General features: G+C 39.6%; 1 protein-coding gene across 2 annotated transcripts in view; it reads right to left on the bottom strand.

Moving 5' to 3' along the window:
• Positions 1–745: 745 nt before the first annotated feature.
• The window catches only part of LOC108660185 (uncharacterized), a 41036-nt gene continuing 20287 nt past the window's right edge, over positions 746–21494 (bottom strand). The window contains exons 2-5 of one of the 2 annotated variants that reach the window (XM_089256234.1): positions 21091–21124; positions 3092–4132; positions 2723–3027; positions 746–2653 (exon numbers count right to left, since the gene is read on the bottom strand). In XM_089256234.1, coding sequence (XP_089112360.1) covers positions 1202–2653; positions 2723–3027; positions 3092–4037 — 2703 coding nt within the window. In that variant the 5' untranslated portion in view covers positions 4038–4132; positions 21091–21124 and the 3' untranslated portion in view covers positions 746–1201. The remainder of the gene's footprint in view (positions 2654–2722; positions 3028–3091; positions 4133–21090; positions 21125–21494) is intronic. The other variant, XM_089256235.1, reaches the window with a different exon arrangement.

The raw sequence follows: 21494 nt of genomic DNA, 5'->3' as shown, positions 1-21494 counted from the left end.
CAGCTATACTGTCTAAGGCCTTAGCTGAAGCTTAGAGTAAGGGAACAAATATATATATGTATGCATATACATACATACATATATCAATAGAACCTACCATATAATCAATTTTAATTGATGCACTTAGATATCATGAGATATGAGATATGGAAAGGGATATTGTAAAGAGATTTTAAAGCGCTTCGGCTGATTGTAGTAAAGTTATCTTGTAGTTGGTTTACATATATTTCTCTGCATTCAGTAAATGCGATTTGGATCTTACAAGGGGTCGGTCGTCAATCGAGGCTAGTAGAAACTAATCAATGTTCGATTAGTAGAAGCTCTGTAAATTTCTAATAATTGACTATCAAGCCGATGGCCTCAGTTGCGAGTGCTTAATTCCTTGAGTTTTCTTAATTTTCGTTTAATTCTAATCTCTAATAAACAAATCATTCAATCGGAGTAATGAAATGAGCATTTGGCCCAACATCTACTTCGATTGCCTTAAGGCTAAACCATAAATCTAGGCAACTCAACACCCCAACAAATACAAAGCTTCGCAAAACTGGATCTCGATGCTCAAAAGCAGACCAGTTAGTGAAATACCTGAATTTATTGAGCTGCACTCGAACAGAATTGAACTGGTTTACATGTTAACATTAACTTCGATGGCAATTAGCCTGGTTTTTACAAAACGACGCAAGACATCAAGACGTCAGCTCTTTCGCAATCATATAGGTGTAAGAAGAAGAGGATTCGAGAATGCATTCGTTACTTTAGTTGCATATATTTCATAAGAATAATTTATATAGTTAGGTAAGATACAATTCATGGATTACATATGTATATATATATATATATTACATGCAGTGCGTAGAGCGTCTACTTATTTACAAAGCAAATAGAATATGTTCGCCAACATGCCGGGAAGCCCGATGAAAACAAACAAATAAATGTGAAGTTGGGGGACCAAACAACAACAAAAAAGAAAAGAAGAAGAAGAAATTAAATAATCAATAATCAATATAATGATTTGTGCAAAAAAGCAACATTTACACAATAATATCGTTAGGTTATTTCTTTGTATGATGGACCAACAACAAATGACTTATGCGGTAAACAGCTTAACAGTTAACCTAGGACTACGACTACAATAGATAATTCAATTTCTTGCGCAGAAATAACAACTGTGGAGAACCCTGTCTAAAGGCACGCCGGTCACTCAGACCGCTGTCCCCGTTCCGGCGGCCTGGCCGATGCTGAGCGAGCGTCGAGGCGCCGGCTTGGGCGGCAGCTGGGGCTTGACGGATGCCGCCATGGCCACGGCGCCAGCAATTGCCTGAATGCGCTCCTTCTCCTGGAACTCGACGTAGCCGCTCTCGTCGCTGCACTCGGAGTCGTCATCCGAAACGCTGCCGGCGTCCTCTGGCTGCTTCGGGTCCGACTCCTCCAGGCAGCTGACTGACTCTGCGGGCTTCAGGGTGATGCTGCTGGAGCTGCTGTAGTTGGTGGCGTCGCTATTGTGGCGCAGCTGCTGACGGCGCTTCGACTCCTCCAGTCTTTGGTAGATCAGCATCTGCTCAAGCACCTGCTGCTGCACGTGGCTGCCCTGAGGCTTGTTGTACTCCTCCTGGTTGGCATTGGTCACCGTGCTGGCCGTCTCGCAGCCGCTGGAAATGGAGCCCTCGTCGCTGTCCGGACTCGCCAGGCACTGCTGGCCGCCAGCTGCCCCGTTCGGCGCTATGCCACTGGCTGTCGTCGAGCTGGAGGCATTGGACGAGATGGAGGACTGCGGCTGGTGGCGATACTGAAGGCTGGTCTGGTCACTGTTCCGCTTGCGCATCGAGCTGCGGTGCAGCATTGTGAGCATGGCCGCCTGCCGAAAGTAATGATCGTCCGCATCGTCCAGGAAGTCCTCCTCGCCGTCGCTGCAGACGCCGCTGCGGCGCAGATGAACCACGTCGTCGTGGTCAAAGTCCGCCTGCGGATCGGCACTGGGATCGCTGTTGATGGTGGGCAGCAAGCTGTGCGGTTCCGCCTCCTCCTCTTCGCCATCATCCAGCTCCACGGGCTCCACCTGCAGCTCGCTGAGGCTGCCCATGCTCTGGCTGCTGTTCTTGTGCAGCTGCATGTCGAAGTAGGGCAGCAGCTCGTTGCTTAACGTCGTGTCGAACTTGAGCAGCTTCTCGAACTCGTCCGAGTCGGAGCCATCGTTGCCAGCTGCGGCAGCCGGGGCCGTTAGACTGCTGTTGGGCGTGCTGCTTGCCGGCTCCGGGCTCTCCAGCATGGGCTCTATTTGATGGGAGCAGCAGCTGGCCGCCGCCTGGATTTTGCCTGTGCGCCGTATGGAATGACCGCGACGGCAGCGCCGCCGGCCCAGCGTCATGGCCGGGTACAGTGAGTCTCGCTGACAGCAGGGCATCATTTCGGGTTCGTTGGTGTCCTCGATCTCGTCGCCCTCCTCCTCGCCGATGGCCTCCTCGATGGCCATCAGCTTGGGCGCCGACTTGGAGCGCTCCAGGGGCGGCCTGTAGTTGTTGCCGCCCACGCTCAGCATGATCTTCCGCTTGGGCAAGCTGGGATTGTCGTACACGGCATTTGCCAGGCTGAGACGCGCATTTTGTTTCAGAATTTTCTCGCGCTTAAATTCACGCAATGCGCTCTCCAGATTTTCCTGCAAGGTAAGCAAAGCAGATGTTTCAGCAGCTGCAATCAGATATATATATCTGAGATGTGCACTCACCCGCAGTGTGTCGCATATGTCCTGGGCAATCTTCTCCTTGCTGCAGAGCACCGCATGGCAGCGCAGCTCGTGCTTCAGCTTCCTGCCCTCGTGCCTGTAGATCCAGCAGAAGACGCGCGGATAGTTCTTGGGCGCACAGCAGTAGGTGATGCGATTCGACCAGTACTCGGTGAGGCCGTGCTGCCGTGTGGTGGCCTTCAGCCCGGAGGCGCACACCTTCACCCGCATAATCACGTCCGGCTTGGTGTGCTGGGTGTAGTTGCGCCACAGTGTGTTCAGCTGCTTCTCCACGCAGCCCTCGCCTGCTGAAGACGGGGGAGAATAAGTTAAATGCTTCACGGATATCGTATTAGATCTCTTGGTACTCACCCTTGGCCCAGCCGGTGAGCACGTTGCCCAGATAGGACACCTTGTACTCGGGATCCGGTGTGCTGATGTCCACGCTGTGCGTGCGCTTCCACCAGAGCTTGCCGAGTCCACGGGTCAATGTGCGCATGGCCTTCGCGCTCAGCTGATCCTCGGCGCGTCCGACATGCTCCTGCCGGCTGCCGTACTGCAAGTCGCGCGAATCTGTGGTGAGAGTAACCACATTGGTCACCTGCACCGACTCATCGTCGCCGGCAATGTCGCCATCCTCCTTGGACATGCGCTTGAATCGCTCCAGATACGGACGCTCCGGTCCGCTGCGACGCCGCCCGCCGAACGTATGGAACTTGCCGCTCGCCTCATTCGCCAGACGCTTCTGCTCCTCGCGCTCGAACTTGCGCGCGTTGTACGTGTTGCCCAGCAGCCGGGCAATGCTGCTGCTCTTCACGAACTTGTGCTGGCGCGGCGGTGTGCCGATCGGCACTGCCGGCGTGGGCGGCAGCAGCAGACTGCCGCTGCTCGTTGGCTTCGGGGGCGTGGCGGCAGAGTCTTGGGCGGCAACTGGACTGCTGCTGCTGCTGCTGCTGCTGCTGCTGCTGCTCGATGACTTGTTGGCCGAGCTCTGCTTTTTGCTGCTGCCAAAGCTGAAGAGTGTGCGGCGTTCCTTGGACTTTTTCAAGGTGTTGCTGTTGCAATTGCTGTTGCTGTTGTTGTTGTTGTTGCTGTTGGTGACATTTGGTTCATTGTTTGGTGTGACTGTTGCTGTTGTGTTTGTTCCTTTGGCGCTGATCGCTACGCCACTGGCGCTGCGTAAATCCTCGTATTCGTTGTTGTTGTTGTTGTTGTGTGTGGCGACTATGAAGTCGACTTCATCGCGACTCTCCAGCGACTCGACGGTGGGTGTCATCATCGCTTTGCTGTTGTTGTTGTTGCTGCTATTGGTTGCCATGATGTGTGTTTCGTACTAGTTGTTGTTGTTGTTATTGTTGTTAAAGCTGCTGCTGCTGCTGCTCAATATCCGTTAGATTGTGACATGTTACAGAGCTGCAATGGAGAAGAAGAAGAAGACGATAAGCATTAGCATTGAGCAAACAGGATTTGTCCGAGCGCATCCACTTGACTACGCCAACGATTTATGCAATTCCTAAGTGGATTATAGATTTAGCAGAGCTAACTTCTTTACATGAAGAGGGAGAGAGAGGGAGAGGGAGATAGTTAGGTAAGCAAAGCTCTTCTAGTATTTTCTCTAGGTGTCACCTTTCATATAAATCCACTTACAGTTTATATTCATATACGCTTTAAGTTCAGGCTATTAACACACTTAAGCAGCCCTGTTAATACACCCCAAAGTAACTCACATTAATTAAAATTGCTTTACCTGTAACTGCAACAGAAAAGTGTCAATTTTATTTTAGCGCCTTAATTGCCGCATAATTAACATCTAAACTAGCAGCAAAATTATTGGTGTTGTTGTTGTGTTTTACAACCATTGTTTCCATATGCCCTATGCGAATGGGAAGTTGTAGTAAATAATAGTCTTACATGTATAAATCTGAAGTATCCCTATATACCTCTTATATCTGACTTTTAACTGAACTAAAAGCTGGGAACTACATGGTTATATATTACAGAGATATATTCTCTTTACCAATTTCTATTTATTAATAATTATTATTATTATAATTATACAAACTTCTGTTCAGATCTGACTTAAGCTCTTACTTCCACTACTCTATACTTGTAGAGAATCTTCTAGTCGGGTTCACCCAACTGTAATACTTTGTTATTAGTGCCAAACTGAGCCAGTTGGAATGTAATAGACTGTTGTAACTTATAAGAGCTCAATATGCAAATATTTATGGTATTGCTGAACTAACTTGTTTTTCTCAAAGTGCTATTCAAGTGTACATGTGTGTATGTGTGTGTGCGTGTGTTTGTTTGTTTGTTTTGGTGTGTTTTCTGTTTCTTTTGTGTGTTGTTTTTCTTCACATTATTTGGCTAACATTGCAGCTGAGCAACACTGAAAGGCGAAACTATCAAAGCCATTAGCTGCGAGTATTAAATGGCTAATTATAGAGCTAAAACAGATGACGTAGTCTGTAGTCGACATAGTAGCCGGCTGATGTGTACTACAATTAGCCTTTAATTGCCTGGCAATTAGCTCTGCCGGCAGTGCGGCTAAAGGGCTGCAGGAGACAGACAGATGCCTGCCCATTCCCATTGTCTTAATTAAACTTGATTAATAATGCAATCGGAGATAATCGCGTTTTGGCACAATGAATCCGCATTTCGCCTAATTGCTCGAATGGGCCGCAAGTCACCTGCACGGATATTTTGCACGATTCTAGATTAAATTCGGGCCTATTGACTAGCCCAGATAAGGCAGCCGAAAAAAAAGAACCAAATATTATTAGAATAAACAAAAACAGCTCGTGCAGTTATTTATAGACCGTGAGCTCATCATGTGACTGCAATCGGCTCTTGTATTGTTAGTCTACGCACTTCAAGCCTGTTTACTGCTCTGGCTCGTGTGGTCAGCTGCAATCTACGATGGCCGACAAAATCTATTGTATTACGAGCTCTATCTTATCTGGGAAATGTAATTGTGCCTTTGCAGTGATTTTATAAGCTATAAACAGGTTTCGCCAATTGCAGATACTCACTTGAAGATGTCTCGTGATTAAAGGCGATTCGGTAAGTAATCTTAATTTGTTATTGAAAACACTTCATAGATGTAGTAGTTGGCAACAGCTGAAATGCCAGCACTTGACAGTCTAATTTTAGCCGCAAATATACCCGTAGATAATCTCAGTTAGATTTCATTTGAATTCCCCGTGCAAATCCAATTTACTTGTGGCTAGAATCCAGCTCTTCTCTAAACAACTTTAGCCATAGATAATCACAGTTAGATTTCATTTGAATCCCCGTGCAAATCGACTTTACTTATGGATAAAATCGCCATCTATTCTGAACTTTGAGTATGTATTGCTTATTGAATTATAAAAGTTCAACAAGTCAATTATAACCTTTAGCCAGACCAAAGATAAATGGCTCTGATAGAACTCAGCAGAACTGAGTTTAGCGAAGTCTGACTTAACAACAGGAAATGGCCAACGGCAACGTTAGTCGTGCGGCCAAGTTGTCTATGGTAATGCAACGACCTTGAAGTTGTGCAGGTGTTTCAGCTGCTGGCCAAGTCGATAAAAATTTTTGTTTTGTTTTGCCTTTTTTCTCTTCTTATTTTATGACATTTGCCCAAAGGTCTGGTGCTTTCACTTTTGCCATAAGCTCGGACAGACCATTGTCAAATATGCGGGCGACCCACTCATTCATGAACATCTGCACACACACACACACACACGCACGTACAGAGAAAGACAGACATATTTGAGAAAGCCCAGTAGTCGAGCTACTGAACCCAGACTTGGGCCCCCCTCAGGCCAATGACATCGTAGTTTTCACTCTGCAGGAAAAAAAAATTACAATATCTACGTAATTTATGTACACGTAAAAACACGCTGGAAAAAGGCAAAGAAAGCGCGCTGAATTTGCAAGAAAAGCCCAACAAAAGTAAGTAATTATTTGGCTGCGACTGGGGACGCCCCTAGACCACTATCCATTATCCATTATCGCTTATGGCTGCTGTTTGCTTTGTTTCCTACTCGTTTTTTCTTTTCGACCCGAGACACATAAGTGCAAACCTTTTATTTAGCTATTTATTTATTTTGTGCGTGAGCGCGCATCGAGCTAAAGACGCCAACTAAATGACAAAAAAGTAAAACACAAATAAAATGTGAATAAGCGACAATTTGTTTCGCCTTTAAGGTGTATACAAAATGCAAAAAACGTAATCAGGAAGCGTTCGCCACTTGGACAGTTTTGCTTGTGCGCGTAATTTCAATTTGATGACAGACAATAACAGGAGCGTACTTTGTAGGAGAGGTAAATGGCGCCCAAAAGTCGTGATTATATAAGCTCTAGCTAGTTAAGTGATAGACTTTACATAAATTTGTCACAATTTTGCATTAGGAAGTTTTTTGTCTACACGGAAGATCACGAATTTAGAAACTTGGTTCCCAATTGTATATGGATATGTTCAATTAGATCCTGAAATCTATCTATATCATAGAATCTGAATGTATGATAATATTTAAAATTGTAAGGGTAATTGGTAATGCATAAATTGAACATGTCTCAAAATGTCTTTCACATGGTAATAGATCTTAAAAACTTTCGAGATGGAGAGCTTGGATGTAATATAAAATCTATATCACATGAAAATAGATGGTGAAATCTCTCAAGATATCATTGAACATGTATGTAATACATGATAATATTTATCGTATAATAAATATTACATGAAAATAGATCTACCAAGAGATCATAGAACCTGAATGTAATATATGATATATTGTAATATTTTCCAACTGGAAATGCATAAACTGAATTGGTCATATAGTCTCTTTCAGTTCAAGCGTGGCAATCAGAGCAAACATTTTGAGTACTAAAACAGATTTTTAACTATTTAGCTTATACTCTAGTTGACCTTCAGTTGAAATATATTCAAAAGCAAGCGGTGCCCAGCCTAATTAGAATTCAACGTCATCCATTTGTATGGAATGCCAATAAATCTTTAGCACATTGCGTCTAACAATGGGCATTGAAAACAATATTTATAGAATGGCTGACGCTTATAAATTTTAAATGCTTTAGCTATTTTTGCCACCTTCCCGCATATGAGAACTTTTGGCCACTAGCCGAATGAACTAGATAAAAAAAAATGATTGATCATCAGATCGTATAATTTGTGAGCGTTTTGATTTTATTTATTTGACTTTCAGTCTAAATCACAGCGCATCAGACAATGGGATTGCCCAGGCAGTTCATCAACTACCTCCAAAAAAAAAAAAAAAAAAACAACCAAATTACAGAAACAAAAACTCTAAATTTCTGTCTCGCTTTTCTCTTCTTCTTTTCTATAATGTAAAAACGTCGAGTCATTTATCAAAATGTATTTTGTGAACAAAATTTAACAGCTAAATTTGCGTTAGCCGCTGGCTGTCAAGTGTTTCCCAGGCAGCTTAAAATGCAAAACCGCAATACACCAAGAACAACAACAACAACAGCAACAACAGCATCAGCTGGCTACTTTTAGATACATATTTGTCTAAAGTCAAGTTCCATAGAGGCAAGCACTTGAGCCACGGCATTCTCAATGGGCAACAAGCCTTTGTGGATACTACAAAAATGCAATTTATTATTATATGTACTCCAAAGATCTTGCTCAGGTGCAGCAATGCCTAAGCTGAGACTGAGACTGAGACTGTGGCTGGGGCTGGGGCCCGACTTGGAAACTGTGTCAGCAGCAAATTGAAAAGTTGATTTACAATAAAGAAAAAAAAAAAAAACAACTCAAATAATGTTTACTTGGTATAGGCCAAATTGAATTTAGCCACGGCTCCGCGTTTGGCTCCAAGCAGAGCTGTGCGTGTGCCTCTCTCTCTCTCTCTCTCCTTCTCACTGTCTGTGTGTGTGTCAGCTGTCGGGCTAAATAAATCGTAAACACTGACTCGCTGACCGAGACACGTCGAGAGACCTCAGTCTCAAAGAATGTCTCAAAATAAATAACTACGATGAAAAGCAGAATGGAAAAAATAAATAAAAATAAAAAGCGAACACAAAATTGGACTCGCTGCTAAATTAAACAGTTTCGCAACTCAATTTTGGTTTTTGGACATGTGTGTCACGGGGTGCGACGCGAGGAGGACTAAAGTAAAGAAAAAAGACTGCGAATCAAAATCCCAATACGAAAACAAATCCCAATACGAATATAAACTTAAGGCGACTGTGAATAAACACAAAATAAACAAGCCAATAAAGTGGGGTGCAACCGACTGCACGATACTCGTTTGGAATGTGGGTTGATGGAAGAATTGAATAATTTTGAAATCTTACTCATATATCGTTATAGAATACACATCTATGATTGTACTATATAAAACAAATATACCCGCTCTTTATTATGCGAGCGAGTAGTGAAATGGAAAGGAAGTACGTGATAATGCATCGGAATGCATTTAATTAAGTTATTGAATACGATTCGCGGGACGTGGAATGAGAAGCAAACACCATATAAATATTGAGCTAGATCTTATCGTATGCATAGACAAGGCTTGGAAAACCGCTGCACAATAGAATCAGGCTAAGACATACCCTGCGACATAGATGACTGTGCACTATATAAAAAGAGTGTCATCCTACTACTAAGAACTGTGAGAAAGTTTTGGTTAAGTAGAGTCAAATCATCATAGAACATTTATATACAAAAGAAAAGAGATTTGTATAGAGTATTCACATAAGATAAAACGTTTAAAATAATAATATTATTATTATAGTAGTCATCTAAAACTCTCATAATTTAAATAATTTAAAATACACTAATATACCAAAGGGTATTCATATTAGATAGACAGTCTAAAATATAAATGTCAACAGCTCATCATATAACACTCAAGTACACTAAATTTAGATTATACCAAAGTAAGAGACTTGCACTGGGCATTCAAAGTAGATAGATTAAAAAAACTTCTATATATATGTATGAATGTATTCTTAGCTAAGTAGGGTCGTTAGACAACGAGAACCACTCAACAAAGGCTGAAAACATGTTGAATAATGCTAAATAATTTCTTTGGCCTCATCCCCAAAAACAATTTTAGATATTTGATCATAGATTAACCATATAATTATGTAATGAGAAAAGATCAGGCCTCAAATTAGTTGAATGCTCTCTCCACACACAGCCATGATGATGTTACCTCATTATATGCCAGAGGTAGCAAGGCCCAACCACATTCACATGATAATTGCATTTCCTCTCCCGGCTACTGCGAGAGTACGAATTGTATGCTTTGCTTTTAATATCTCGCTGATAAAATCATTGGCCTCCGCACTTATCTCACCTGAACAATTGGCACGAACTGCCAAAGCTCATGTGACTTAACTGGCAATTAATTCCACAAATTCCAGGCAACCATAAAAAAAAGTAAAAAGCGAACAAACGAGCGTTTTTATTGACAGGATTGAAGATATAATAAAAATGAGATTTTTTTTTTCTTAACTACAGCAAATTCACAGCAATTATGCGGCGTAATTTCGTACGGGTTGGCTAAAATGAATCTGACGCCCAGAACTAAACAACGACGGAGGAGATCAAGACGGAATCGTATAAAAGGCGCAGAGTTGCTTTAGTGTCGGAGCCGACATAAGTAAATGTTTAATGTTTAGCATTTTGATGGGCAGCGGACGGGGTCAGAGGAGGCGTCGGCGTCGGCGTCGGTTTAATGGGACTCGAGTTGAACTGACATGAAGTTCATTTTGTCTTTATGTTTGTCAGTTAATTGAGGCAGCAGCAGGTTTTGGAATTAATTTTTTTATATATATATTTTTTTTTAATTTGTAATTTTTAGTCTGCGTAATTTTGTTGCTTATAAAATTTCTTGCTCTTTAATTATAATTTTTTTTTGTAATTTTGTTTTCGTTTTTGAAAGTAAATGCCTTGACATCATTTAGTCTCTCCGTATATTTTATAATTGGCATTTATATAGCTAATTTTTCGCATTGTATTATTATACGAATATATTTCTAAATGGCTGGGCCGCCTTATATGTGGCCAAGCGACAGCTGAGTAGAATTTTTGATTTATCACAAAGGTCTAGCAGCAATTGTGATGGACTTTGGCATATCCTGTACTGGACAATGAATTGCATACATATTATATATCTATGAATACATATTTACAAATATTTTATTTAATTATTTATTGCTGCTATCTGAGAGTGTTTTGCTTCGAAATTCTTTCGCAATTATCATGGCTGAGCTTATCTGGCTCTTCTCTTCGGCTGAGCCATAAGTACACACGACTGTCTGAAAAGGCATTCGCATGGCATTTCAAAAAGGCAAACGAGCCGGCCAAAAATGGCTCAAAAACCCCAAAATAAATGTAAATATTTATGCATAAAAATTATTTAATTAAATTGCCCTCAGGCAAACAATCGAACAAAAAGTAAACAACAATTAAAATTTATATACGTAAATTTATATAAAAAATATATAAAATATCTAGAGGGAAAGTTGAGCTTGAATGCTTGACGTTTTTATTATTTTTGGCTAATTATTTGACATTTTCAGTTATCTGTCTGTTATCTGAAGGCTTTTTGCTTTTATCATAGCCAAAAGATTCGCATATAAATTTCGAGTGTCGTATTGTACAAATCATTTCTCAACTACAACAATGGAACACTTGCAGGCGTGTCAAATGACGAGTTTCACCAGCTCGCAAAAAAAGTAACTCTGGGCAGAGAGTGCTCGACTGCCAAATGCCCTGCTCACACATCCAAAGTGGAGTCAAAGACTTACATAAGTTTTTACGATTTCGAGAGGCCCTTCACTGGATATGGGAAGATTGGTTTCTTCGGCCTTTGTTATGCCCACTTGAAGTGCCCAAATGGCTATAGGGTATACAAATAACCTGGCATATTGTTTGTCATCGGTCTGAAAGGGTTTGCCGCGAATGACACGGCCAACAATTTATTAGCGAAAAACGCTACTAAGGGGGTTAATTGAGCAATAACAAAATGCAAAGCATATGTCGGCATTTAGTGTGTGTAATGCAGCAGCAACAACAACAACAACAACACTGGCAATAGCAACAACAACAAGACTTGCAGTTGCAACAAGTAAAATCCAAACTGTAATGGGAAATTGTTTGTGTTGCTGCTGCAAGCACCTGGCGGCTGGCTGCAACAATTGTTGCAGCATGACCATTGACATTTTGCAATTGCATTTGCCTTATATTAAATGCAATTTGCCGTTGGTTTTTTAATTAACCTCAACAGTGCCCGCCTGGCGGCAGTAAAAGTTAATCCTCCCAGCTGAAAATACAATTATCGGCTTATATTACGCGCTGAGAAAGTGTTTTCGATTTCAGCCTGCCTCTTGGCTAATCTCGCTTTCAATCTGCGTGATCTCTGAATTGTTTGCCAATATCATGGTAAAAACTGGTTTTCATTCAATCCGGCTCGAGCCTAGAACTGAATTTTATTTTGTATCATAAGTAAGCTTAAGCTGAAATTAAATTTTACTATATTAAATAAAACTCTAAATATAATTGGCACTACTTGACATATTCTCAGCATTGGCAACACACTCCATGCGATCTTTGGCAAGAGTCGTGATTAGTTTAACAAAAGATTAGGTCGCAACACACTTGAGCCTACAGTGCGTATGCGTGTTAAGTATTCAGACAATTACGCATTGGCCAAGTCCGTTGGCCAAGTCAGTTGGCCTGCACATGGACACGTCCATTGGCTGCTTTGGCATTCAAATCATGTGATTGTCTAATGATAAATGCCATAAATAAAAACCGACCAAGACCGAGAGAGCCGGAGTTAGACGGACACAACACGCCAACGATACCGATACCGACCTGATACCTAAGGCCGTCTATACATACATATATTTCTTGGGGCTTTTGCGTTTGTTTCGTGGCAAGTGTTTGATTATTTAGTGCACAACTGCTAAATGGCAGGCAAATCGGGCAAATGATTAAAATTGGCACACACAGCGCAACGAATGGGCAAGACTGAAACAGGAAAGAGTTATAAATATCACACAGGCTAAATAAATAAATGTTTCGCTTCGTTTTATGAAGCACACAAATGTTAATTAAACGCTCAAATCAGATGCAATAAACATCAGAGGATGAGCCGGATTAGGGCGCCATATACTCGCTTCGCTGGCTAACTGGATAAATGTGGATTGCGGCTTATGTAATCCGATTGCCATATGATATATGAATTAATATTCTTTATGGCTCCAATAACTGATTGAATAGCAGATCACGTTCGTCACGAAATTGTTCACTATATAAATTTATAAATATATTTATATGATATTCTTCTTTTAGCTGCTTAAGAATTATTGAATTTGAATAAAACTTTTAGCAGATGATTCGCCATAATTAATTAGCTATTTTTTTTTTTATTATTATTACTTTTACTATAAATGAATCCAATATGGTAATAGGCATGCTAATGCTTCTTAAGGTGCGGCATTTGTTTTACAACAATTATCATCAATTGATGATATCATTAGAGGGTATTTGCACAGCCCGCTAGCCATCATTATTATTTTTAGACATTCTGCTGAGGCATTCACTAAAGATGTAAATTTTTGGTGGCGAAACAAAACAATCCGCGTCATCGGAGTTAATAGAATATTATATTGTACTAACCACATATTTTTCAGTTATGGGAAAAACACGTAGAGAAGCTTCATCAATTATTGCAAAAGCAATATTAATAAAACAAAATTTAATGAACTGGAAAAAAAGTTTCGCTTGTCATATTTAATTTTATTAACATTTAAATACTTAATTGAATTAATTTTAATTTGTTGGTTAAGCTTTTAAAAAAATCTTTGTTTTTTTTTGTAAATTAATTATGCCAATTAGATAAGCTCTGATAATGCGTAATAATTTTGTTTGTTTAATTATTGAAAAATGTCAACTGCTCTATTATTTTACTGCTTTATTTATTAGCTATTCCTTCCAGAAGTTGTTCAGCTTACGTCAATTTCGTTTGGCAAGTCAATAGTGTTTGTATAAGGTATTTAATTTGATCGATCAACTGTCGCATCGATAGAAAGCTCTTTATGATATCGGGCCACATTTGGGCTCTATTTCGCTTGGCCGCTCAAAATTTAGCGATATTTGTATTTTGTCAAGCAATTAACGCGCATTCGTTGAATTTCGTGTGAAAATTTTCCACTATCTGCCAGGCAAGCATGCATGCAGCTATAGGGACAATTGAAAGGGGTGGGGAGCTGCCTTTGCAAAGATCAAGAGTCAAATTCTTTGGGCTAGATAAACAGGCAGCCGACAGTCTCTGGCCCGCCTGCTTAGTCATAGCCAGCAAATTGGCCAACACACATGAGCCGAATCGAATTGAATCGACTGAGGCCCACAGCTAAGCACAACTGGTAGCAAGCCAGGCAGCCAGGCAGCGAGCCATTAAGTTGCAAAGTGCGCTTGCAACATGCCAAGAGAGCCAAAGCAAATCCAATGCAGCAGCTCCAGCTGTGTTGATATCGCCATGTCAGTCCACTGGCCATTAGCCAAGGTTGTTGAGCTGCTGGTAGCCGGGGCTACTTGCAATCGCCTGATATTTAGAATCGTCGACTCTGCCGCGATCGGCGAGCCAGCATTAATGCCCTCATATGGATTGCGCAGACGCCAAAAAATTGGCAAACATGTTGCCAACCAAAAAAAAAAACAAAATCACATACCCATACATCCAAGTGTGTGCCAATGTACGTGTGTACTAACTATGAATGTGCTCTAAACATGCGCCCAGACACCAACAACAACAACAACACCAACTATAGACGCCAAGTAAATTGCTTGAGCCCAGCCCGTGTTTGTTTGTGTTTTTCCTCAGCCGTTTTTGTTTCTGTTTTCTGTGTGTACTTGTTACGTGAGAAAATTTTTGAAAAGTTTGGATTTTGTTTAGCTATCTGTTGCTGCTGTTGCTGTTGCTGCCGTTGTGCGGGCCAGCTGCCAAAAAATGTGAAACTACTAACCGTTTTTTTTCGTTTTGTTTCTTTTTTTTTTTTTGCAACTTTATGGCTTTGTTGGCCAGCACACGACGAGTGCGGCCGCAATATGGTCTCAGCTCTCTGGCCATTGCATTCGCCTGCCGAGCAGAGCCCAACCACACTGCGGCCATGTGGCCGGTCCAGGTGAAAACCTTGGCGCGGCTCCAGCGAAGGGTGCGCTTGATAATCGAGAGAGCATTGCCTATGGGCCTTAGAAGTATAACACTTCCGCATAGAGTGTCCAGCCTAAAAGAACTCATTTGATTATGGATCATTATGGAAATTATCCATGGCGAATGTAATGTGACCATGACGAATGAAATTTAGTCATTTTCTAATATTAATATTTATTATGATTAAAATTGAAACTGCCAAGTCGACATTACAAAGTGGAAAAATAGCCTTTCAAAATATACAAATGATTTTGTTTTTCCACTTTAAATGTAATGTGAAGCTTCCCAATTAACTCTGCAAATTGGCAAATTTGCCTTTCAAATCAAAAAAAAAAAAAAAATTAAAAAAAAAAAAAAAAAAAAATAAATATATATATTTTTTTTTTGTTAGGGTTTTCACAATACAGAACGTTTTAGAATGCTTACAAGTTCTTTCCATTAAAAACAAGAATAGTTTTTATTACAATATTTAACCACATCAACTCGATTTTATAGCTTCTACAAATCTAGAAAACCTGTAATTCTAAATGGCAATTATTCATTCATATTTATGATTATTACAGACTTTTGAATTATCATTAAAATGTTCAGCATTTATTTAAATAAAAGTGTGAATTTACGGCTTGAATTACAATAATATTTTAATTTTCTCTTCCTTTACAAATTATTTTTAACAAATCGAAAATCAATTGAATTTTATTTATTTTTTTGTTCCATTTGTGTTTTGCTCTGAAATGTGCATAAAATTTTGCATTGTAATTGCTGTAAGTGCCGCGCGAAGGGGGAGGGGGGGGGGGGGGGGGGGGGGGAGAGGAAAAGTATTCAATTCTCTTGGAGAGCGGCGAATCCATTGAGTTAGGCGCAGTCCATTGAATTTCAATTAGCGTACAAATTGCTTACAAATTTCAATTGCAATTCCGATTTCAATACCGAGTAAATGCATATCGGCGACTTTTGAGTTGAGCAGCACATGAAATTAATTTGAAGGAAATATTGCCAAACGAAGGCACAAATCACAATTCGCTTCAATAAATATTTTGCAACAATAAAATTTGTTCAAATGCCAAACGTGTGATGTGAGTTTTTGGTTTTTTGTTTTCTTTCAGCTCTCAGATTTAACTTTTGCAAAACGTGTGAGTCGCATTAAGTTAATTCATAAAATTTATTTATTAGCCCATTCTAACAAATTACGCAAATAAAGCCAAATGCCCTGCCACGCAGCTTGAGAAAAGGTGTTTGTGTGCTCTTTGGGCTGTTTGTTGTTCACTTTTTCACGTTTTTATTTTATTAATTTATTTTCATTTTTTTGTGGGAACTTGTTTAGATTAACATGTATTCGTGCTGAGTTACTTTTATTGTTTGTTTTTTTTTTTTTTTTTTTTTTTTTTTTTTTTTTTTTTTTTTTATTTAATATATCTTCAAGTTGCTCAAATTGTTTGCAATAAATTCATCGGAATTCTTTGCTTTGGATTCGCTTGTTGATTCACGCTCTATGAGCCCAGTGGATGTTTTGACCCATGCCTAAATTGAATAACAGCTGAATGGCTTGCTGTATGGCAAGACTATATGATACCCTGTAGATTGTTTTTAGTTGCGGAAAAACAAAAATAAAAGATGATAAAACTCTAAATGAGAGACTAGAATTTATGCTAAGATAGCATTCGAATTCTTTAATATTACAAATCCCTCATCAACTGATTTACTTAACTCAACATCATATTGTATAATAAAATTGAAAATATAAGCTTTATATATTTTTCATAAAAAAATATTAAATATAAATTAATATATAATAATATATATAATAAATTATATAAAAATTATATAAAAAAAATAAATTATATAAATTATAAATTATATATATATAATAAATTAATAAATTGATCTTAACTAGCTGAAATGTTCTTGTAATGCGAATTCACTCAAAGCCCTATTCAACCTATTAGAATGATACAACCGAGTAGTTTTCTATATACGCCGATCCAAGCACGCACCCAGCTGCACAGCACGCAAATTGGTGTCATGCATGTCAAACGTAATAAAGCATGCCAACGATTAGGCCTGGATGAAATGCGCAATTCCGCATGCAGCTTGTAGAATGTGCCAAAGTACAGGCCTCTTACATGGGCAAATTAGCGGCACGCTTCGATCTCGCAGCCAATAAAAATTACATCAAGCTGCACTCAAGAGCGAAACACACACAACTTCTAATCGATATAGGAGATTGACGAACTTAAGGCCCACTCACATGATTATGCCAAACAATAGTAGCTAAAAATAGATAACAAAAAACAATTGCTCAAATTGTCGTTAGATTTTGTTTTTAGATTTCTTACTCCGTTCCGCACATTAAACAGTTTAAATATCGCCGCACGAGATGTCGCTTGTTGGCAATTTGTTGCCCACAAATTGTGAGTGCAATGGGTACAATGCACAGACCCACAGACCCAATAGCCAAGCCACAAGCTGAGTTTACTCTTCTCCTCCCTACCTCTGGTTTATTTTTGGGCAATGAATGCGCCACACGCAACTCAAGAAATTTGTCACACACATAAAGAGTGAGAGAGAGAGAGAGAGAGAGAGAGAGGGAGAGGGGGCGGTCTCTTTTTCTTATGGATTATGTGAGTCTCTGGTATGCCAGTAGCTCGTTAAGCCAATCACCTGTGCATGCAGTGCACTCGCCATAACTATATTTAATTAAAATACCAAATATATTAACTAAATAAAATCCACTTTTTTCTTAGTACTTTTCCAAGATTTGCCTAACCCACAAAATATTTGCAAAATATAAAAACAATAATAGCGTAAATTCCGCTCATTATACGCGCTAATAATTCATTGGCTGAGTGAGTGAAAAAATAGAAATATAAATTCAAATTAATTATTACAAATTAACACAAAAAAATAGAAAAACAAAAAAACTTAGCGCACGCGTCCAGTGAATAAACATAAAATAAACAATCGCCGCAACAACAAAATCCACAAACTTATCACCTGAAGCTGTTTCGCGGCTTTTGCTGTTTGTTGGCCAATCAAACGAAACGTGCCAAGCGCAGATACAAATACAGACATAGACGCAACAACAGCAACAGCAACAGATACAGATACAGATACAAATACAGATACGAATAGTGATAAAGATACAGGCAATGTCTACATTTTGTGCTGACGCACATTGGACGCAAATGTCGTGGCCTTTCATTAGAATTTTAAGCTGCGGCCCCCTGCCGTCCCTGCCGTCCCTCCCACCGCTTCCATCGTCGGCGACCTCTTGATAATTAACAAAGATTGCCAGCTACCGCAGCTGCCGAACAGCTTAGCGAATTCATAATTGCTACTCCCCGGCGCTATTTGGAGTTATTGCTAGACAGGTCCAAAGTTTGGCGTTGTGCCAAAACAATTTACAGATCTTTAGCTGCGCTCATGCCCGCGTTCGAGCCTGAACTTGAGCCCGCTGCGGTGTGGTCAACGCACTGGCCGTATTCACTTTTACTACAAGAATTTGGACATCAACTCTCACTGTGCTCAAAATGACATGTCATGTGGATTCAACTACGCGCTGGCTACGTGCCACGGCCAGGTGAAACCGTAACCATGTCCAACACAATTTCAAATGATATGCCGTGCTCCAGCTGGGCAAGAGAAGAGAAATTTTAGAACTCTTTCTCAGACATCATTATAAGAGCTTGAAACTAATTGCGATTCGTTTTCATTGACCCAAAATTAGAGTATATTAATTATATATAAGTATATGTATATCTATCGAAAAAATCTGCATAAAAGTCCTCGCAACATTTTGGCATTTATGCCAAATGAAAAACCTTACGTCATAATTTTAAAACGGAGCTAAGCTGAGGCTAGTCAACCAGTTATAGTATTTTATATTTCATCTCCGACAGCTGACGACATTTTATAATTTATGCAGAGATCGCTAGAGTTATGGAACGCATTTGTCAACTAAAGTTCGTAGACCCATTTATCCATGCTATTCCATTATTATATTATTCCAGTCAAGTTCAGAGTTCAACAGCAATATCCATATAGATAATATATTCTAACATATGCGAGTGTTGATTAACTAATTTGAATGAAACTGTGATAATTGATATCTAACGACTAGTTGAGTAGGTGCAAACTTTTGCAGATTCTAATCTAGAATGAATTGTAATCAATACTGAGTGAGCTACAGAACCAGTTCCATATCATTTTTTGGCCAAACGACAACTACAGATTCATTTTTCATAATAATCCCCACATCTCGTCGAGAGTCTGCCAAGTTAATTTGATTATCACTTTTAGTAATGAAAGATTGAGTTCTTTAGAACACGTGATGAGAGCCAAATGAATACACACCGTTGCTCATTAGGCGAGGAAAGTGAGTAATAATCAGAATAACAACAACTTTGATTTGAATTCAATACGTGTTCGCAGATGGAGAAAAACAAAGGCAATTATTTGCAATGCATGTGCAAATTTGAGCTATTGTTCAATTTCCGCCTATTTTTAGTTTTTGGTTGACATAAGCTAATCGCTCCCGATGATGCGAGCTACCCTCGTGAGTTGTGCAATAATTTCAGTGTTTGCTTACAGCTGAAGATTCATCGATGGGACTCAGGCAGGCAAATCGTTTACCTGACCTCAAATGCTAAAAACAAAATATGCATTCATATTAAAGTCGAGCTCACAAATTACCACAAATTATATATATATTTTTTTTTGTAACTGGCTCGACTAATGCTAACGATTTGCATAAGCTCGAACGGAGAAGCGCCAGTTTGAAAAAAAAAAACCTGTGTGTAGCTGGCTTTCGACCTCATTTGCCATGGAATCGCGGCCGATGCTGGCTGGGGTATTTGGCCAAATGATCATCGCGAAAAGGCATCGGAAACCAGTTAAAGGTTAGGGCCAGCGCTTAGTAGGCCAACACTTGTAGCCAGCAGGTGTGTGCAGCAATTAGCTGCATGGAGCCAACGGAATCTCTGGCTGCAATTAAAACGCACCAGCTCAAACGGCAAGCGAACGTCAAGACTTAAATGCCGCTTAGCTGTTAAAACTGTTGACCTGGCCAACACGAACAACAGTTGTGCGTTGGAACAGGTGCCAACACCTAATGACGCCCTATGGGAATATTGCACATTGATCGCCGCTCGTTATATAAGAAACATGCCCCCATCCCATCCCATCCCATTGGGCCGGCTGCTGACCCACATTTCATATTCTGAACGTGCCTCTAACGCTAATGGCCCCAGAGTTGCGAATCGAGTGTGTTAAGACCGTTACGCTGAGTTCGTCCAAGCAGCTAAGAGATTAAACATTGTTTTTGCTGAGCACCTTGAGCGGTTCATATATTACTCATACGAGCACACAAAGGCGAAGAAGCCGACGCCTAAATGCCCTTGCAAAGGCAAGTGAACCATACAATGAAAACTATAAACCAATAAAACGATATGGAACTACAGAGAAAACAAATTGATAAGATTTTGTTTAATCAGAAGAAAGATAGAATTGCCAGACTTGGCTGAGTTTAGATAAACAATAAAAGCAAAGAGTAAATGAACTCGGCTGCTTATGTTAGTTATATGATATAGATATAAACTAACATAGCTGTATCGTAAATTCTAGTTTCATATTGACGTATTTTGTGTACAAGAACTCAGATAGAATAGCTAGAACTGGCAGACGTTAGATAAACAATTCTAGTTATTCGTAAATGAACTCAGCTTCTTATGTTAGTTATATGATATATATGTATATAAATTGTCGTATTGTTTGCGAATGTAGCAAAACATAGACTTGGCAGACTTTAGATAAACAACCGAATCAAATCAACGCCATATGATAGTTATATGATATAGATATAATACGAGTTTCTAGACTTTATATAAACAGTTCTAGTTAAGCGTAAATGAACTCAGCTTCTTGTGTTATATGATAAAAATGGTCATAGAAATATCATAAATTCATCTCGTATTGTTTGCGAAATATTGACGTTTTCGGTTTATAATAAATCCCATGACGATGGTAGCCAAAAACTTTTATCTGTCCATCTACATCATAAAAAAGTAAATCCCCTTTTATGTCTTCAAATTTAGTAACAACAACTAACTGAGTATAAATAAAATGCCTATAGAAATGTATTACAAAAAGTATTATAAAATATAATTAAATAATTACCAGGTAAATTGTTGTTGCGGCTATTGTTGCGTGTCTGCAAAGTAAACAAAAGAAAGAAAAATCATATTAAAATATTTATATATTTTCTATTTATTTATATTTTTTTTTTTTTGTGCTCTGTTCGCTCTTTTACATCGATAGACATTGGCATTAAAACATGCATTTTTTTGTATTATTATTAATAATAGCAATAAAAGTGTTTCATACGCGTCTTAAATATACTAAATGTTCGCATTGATGCTGCGGGCCGCTTTCACGAAATAGAAAATGAAAACACGTTGAGCTGAAATATTTCTACAATATCTGCAATTGGGTGAAGATTTATGGAAAATGAAAAAAAAAAATAAATAAACAACGGCCATGGCACAGCTTGATGTTTTCGAAATCGGATAACAAATAAAACC

Source organism: Drosophila navojoa, chromosome 2, assembly GCF_054131105.1.
Source record: "Drosophila navojoa isolate 15081-1374.11 chromosome 2, UAZ_NAV_1.0, whole genome shotgun sequence".
NCBI classification, from domain to species: Eukaryota; Metazoa; Arthropoda; class Insecta; order Diptera; family Drosophilidae; genus Drosophila; species Drosophila navojoa.
This window is presented reverse-complemented; position numbering and strand designations above follow the sequence as displayed.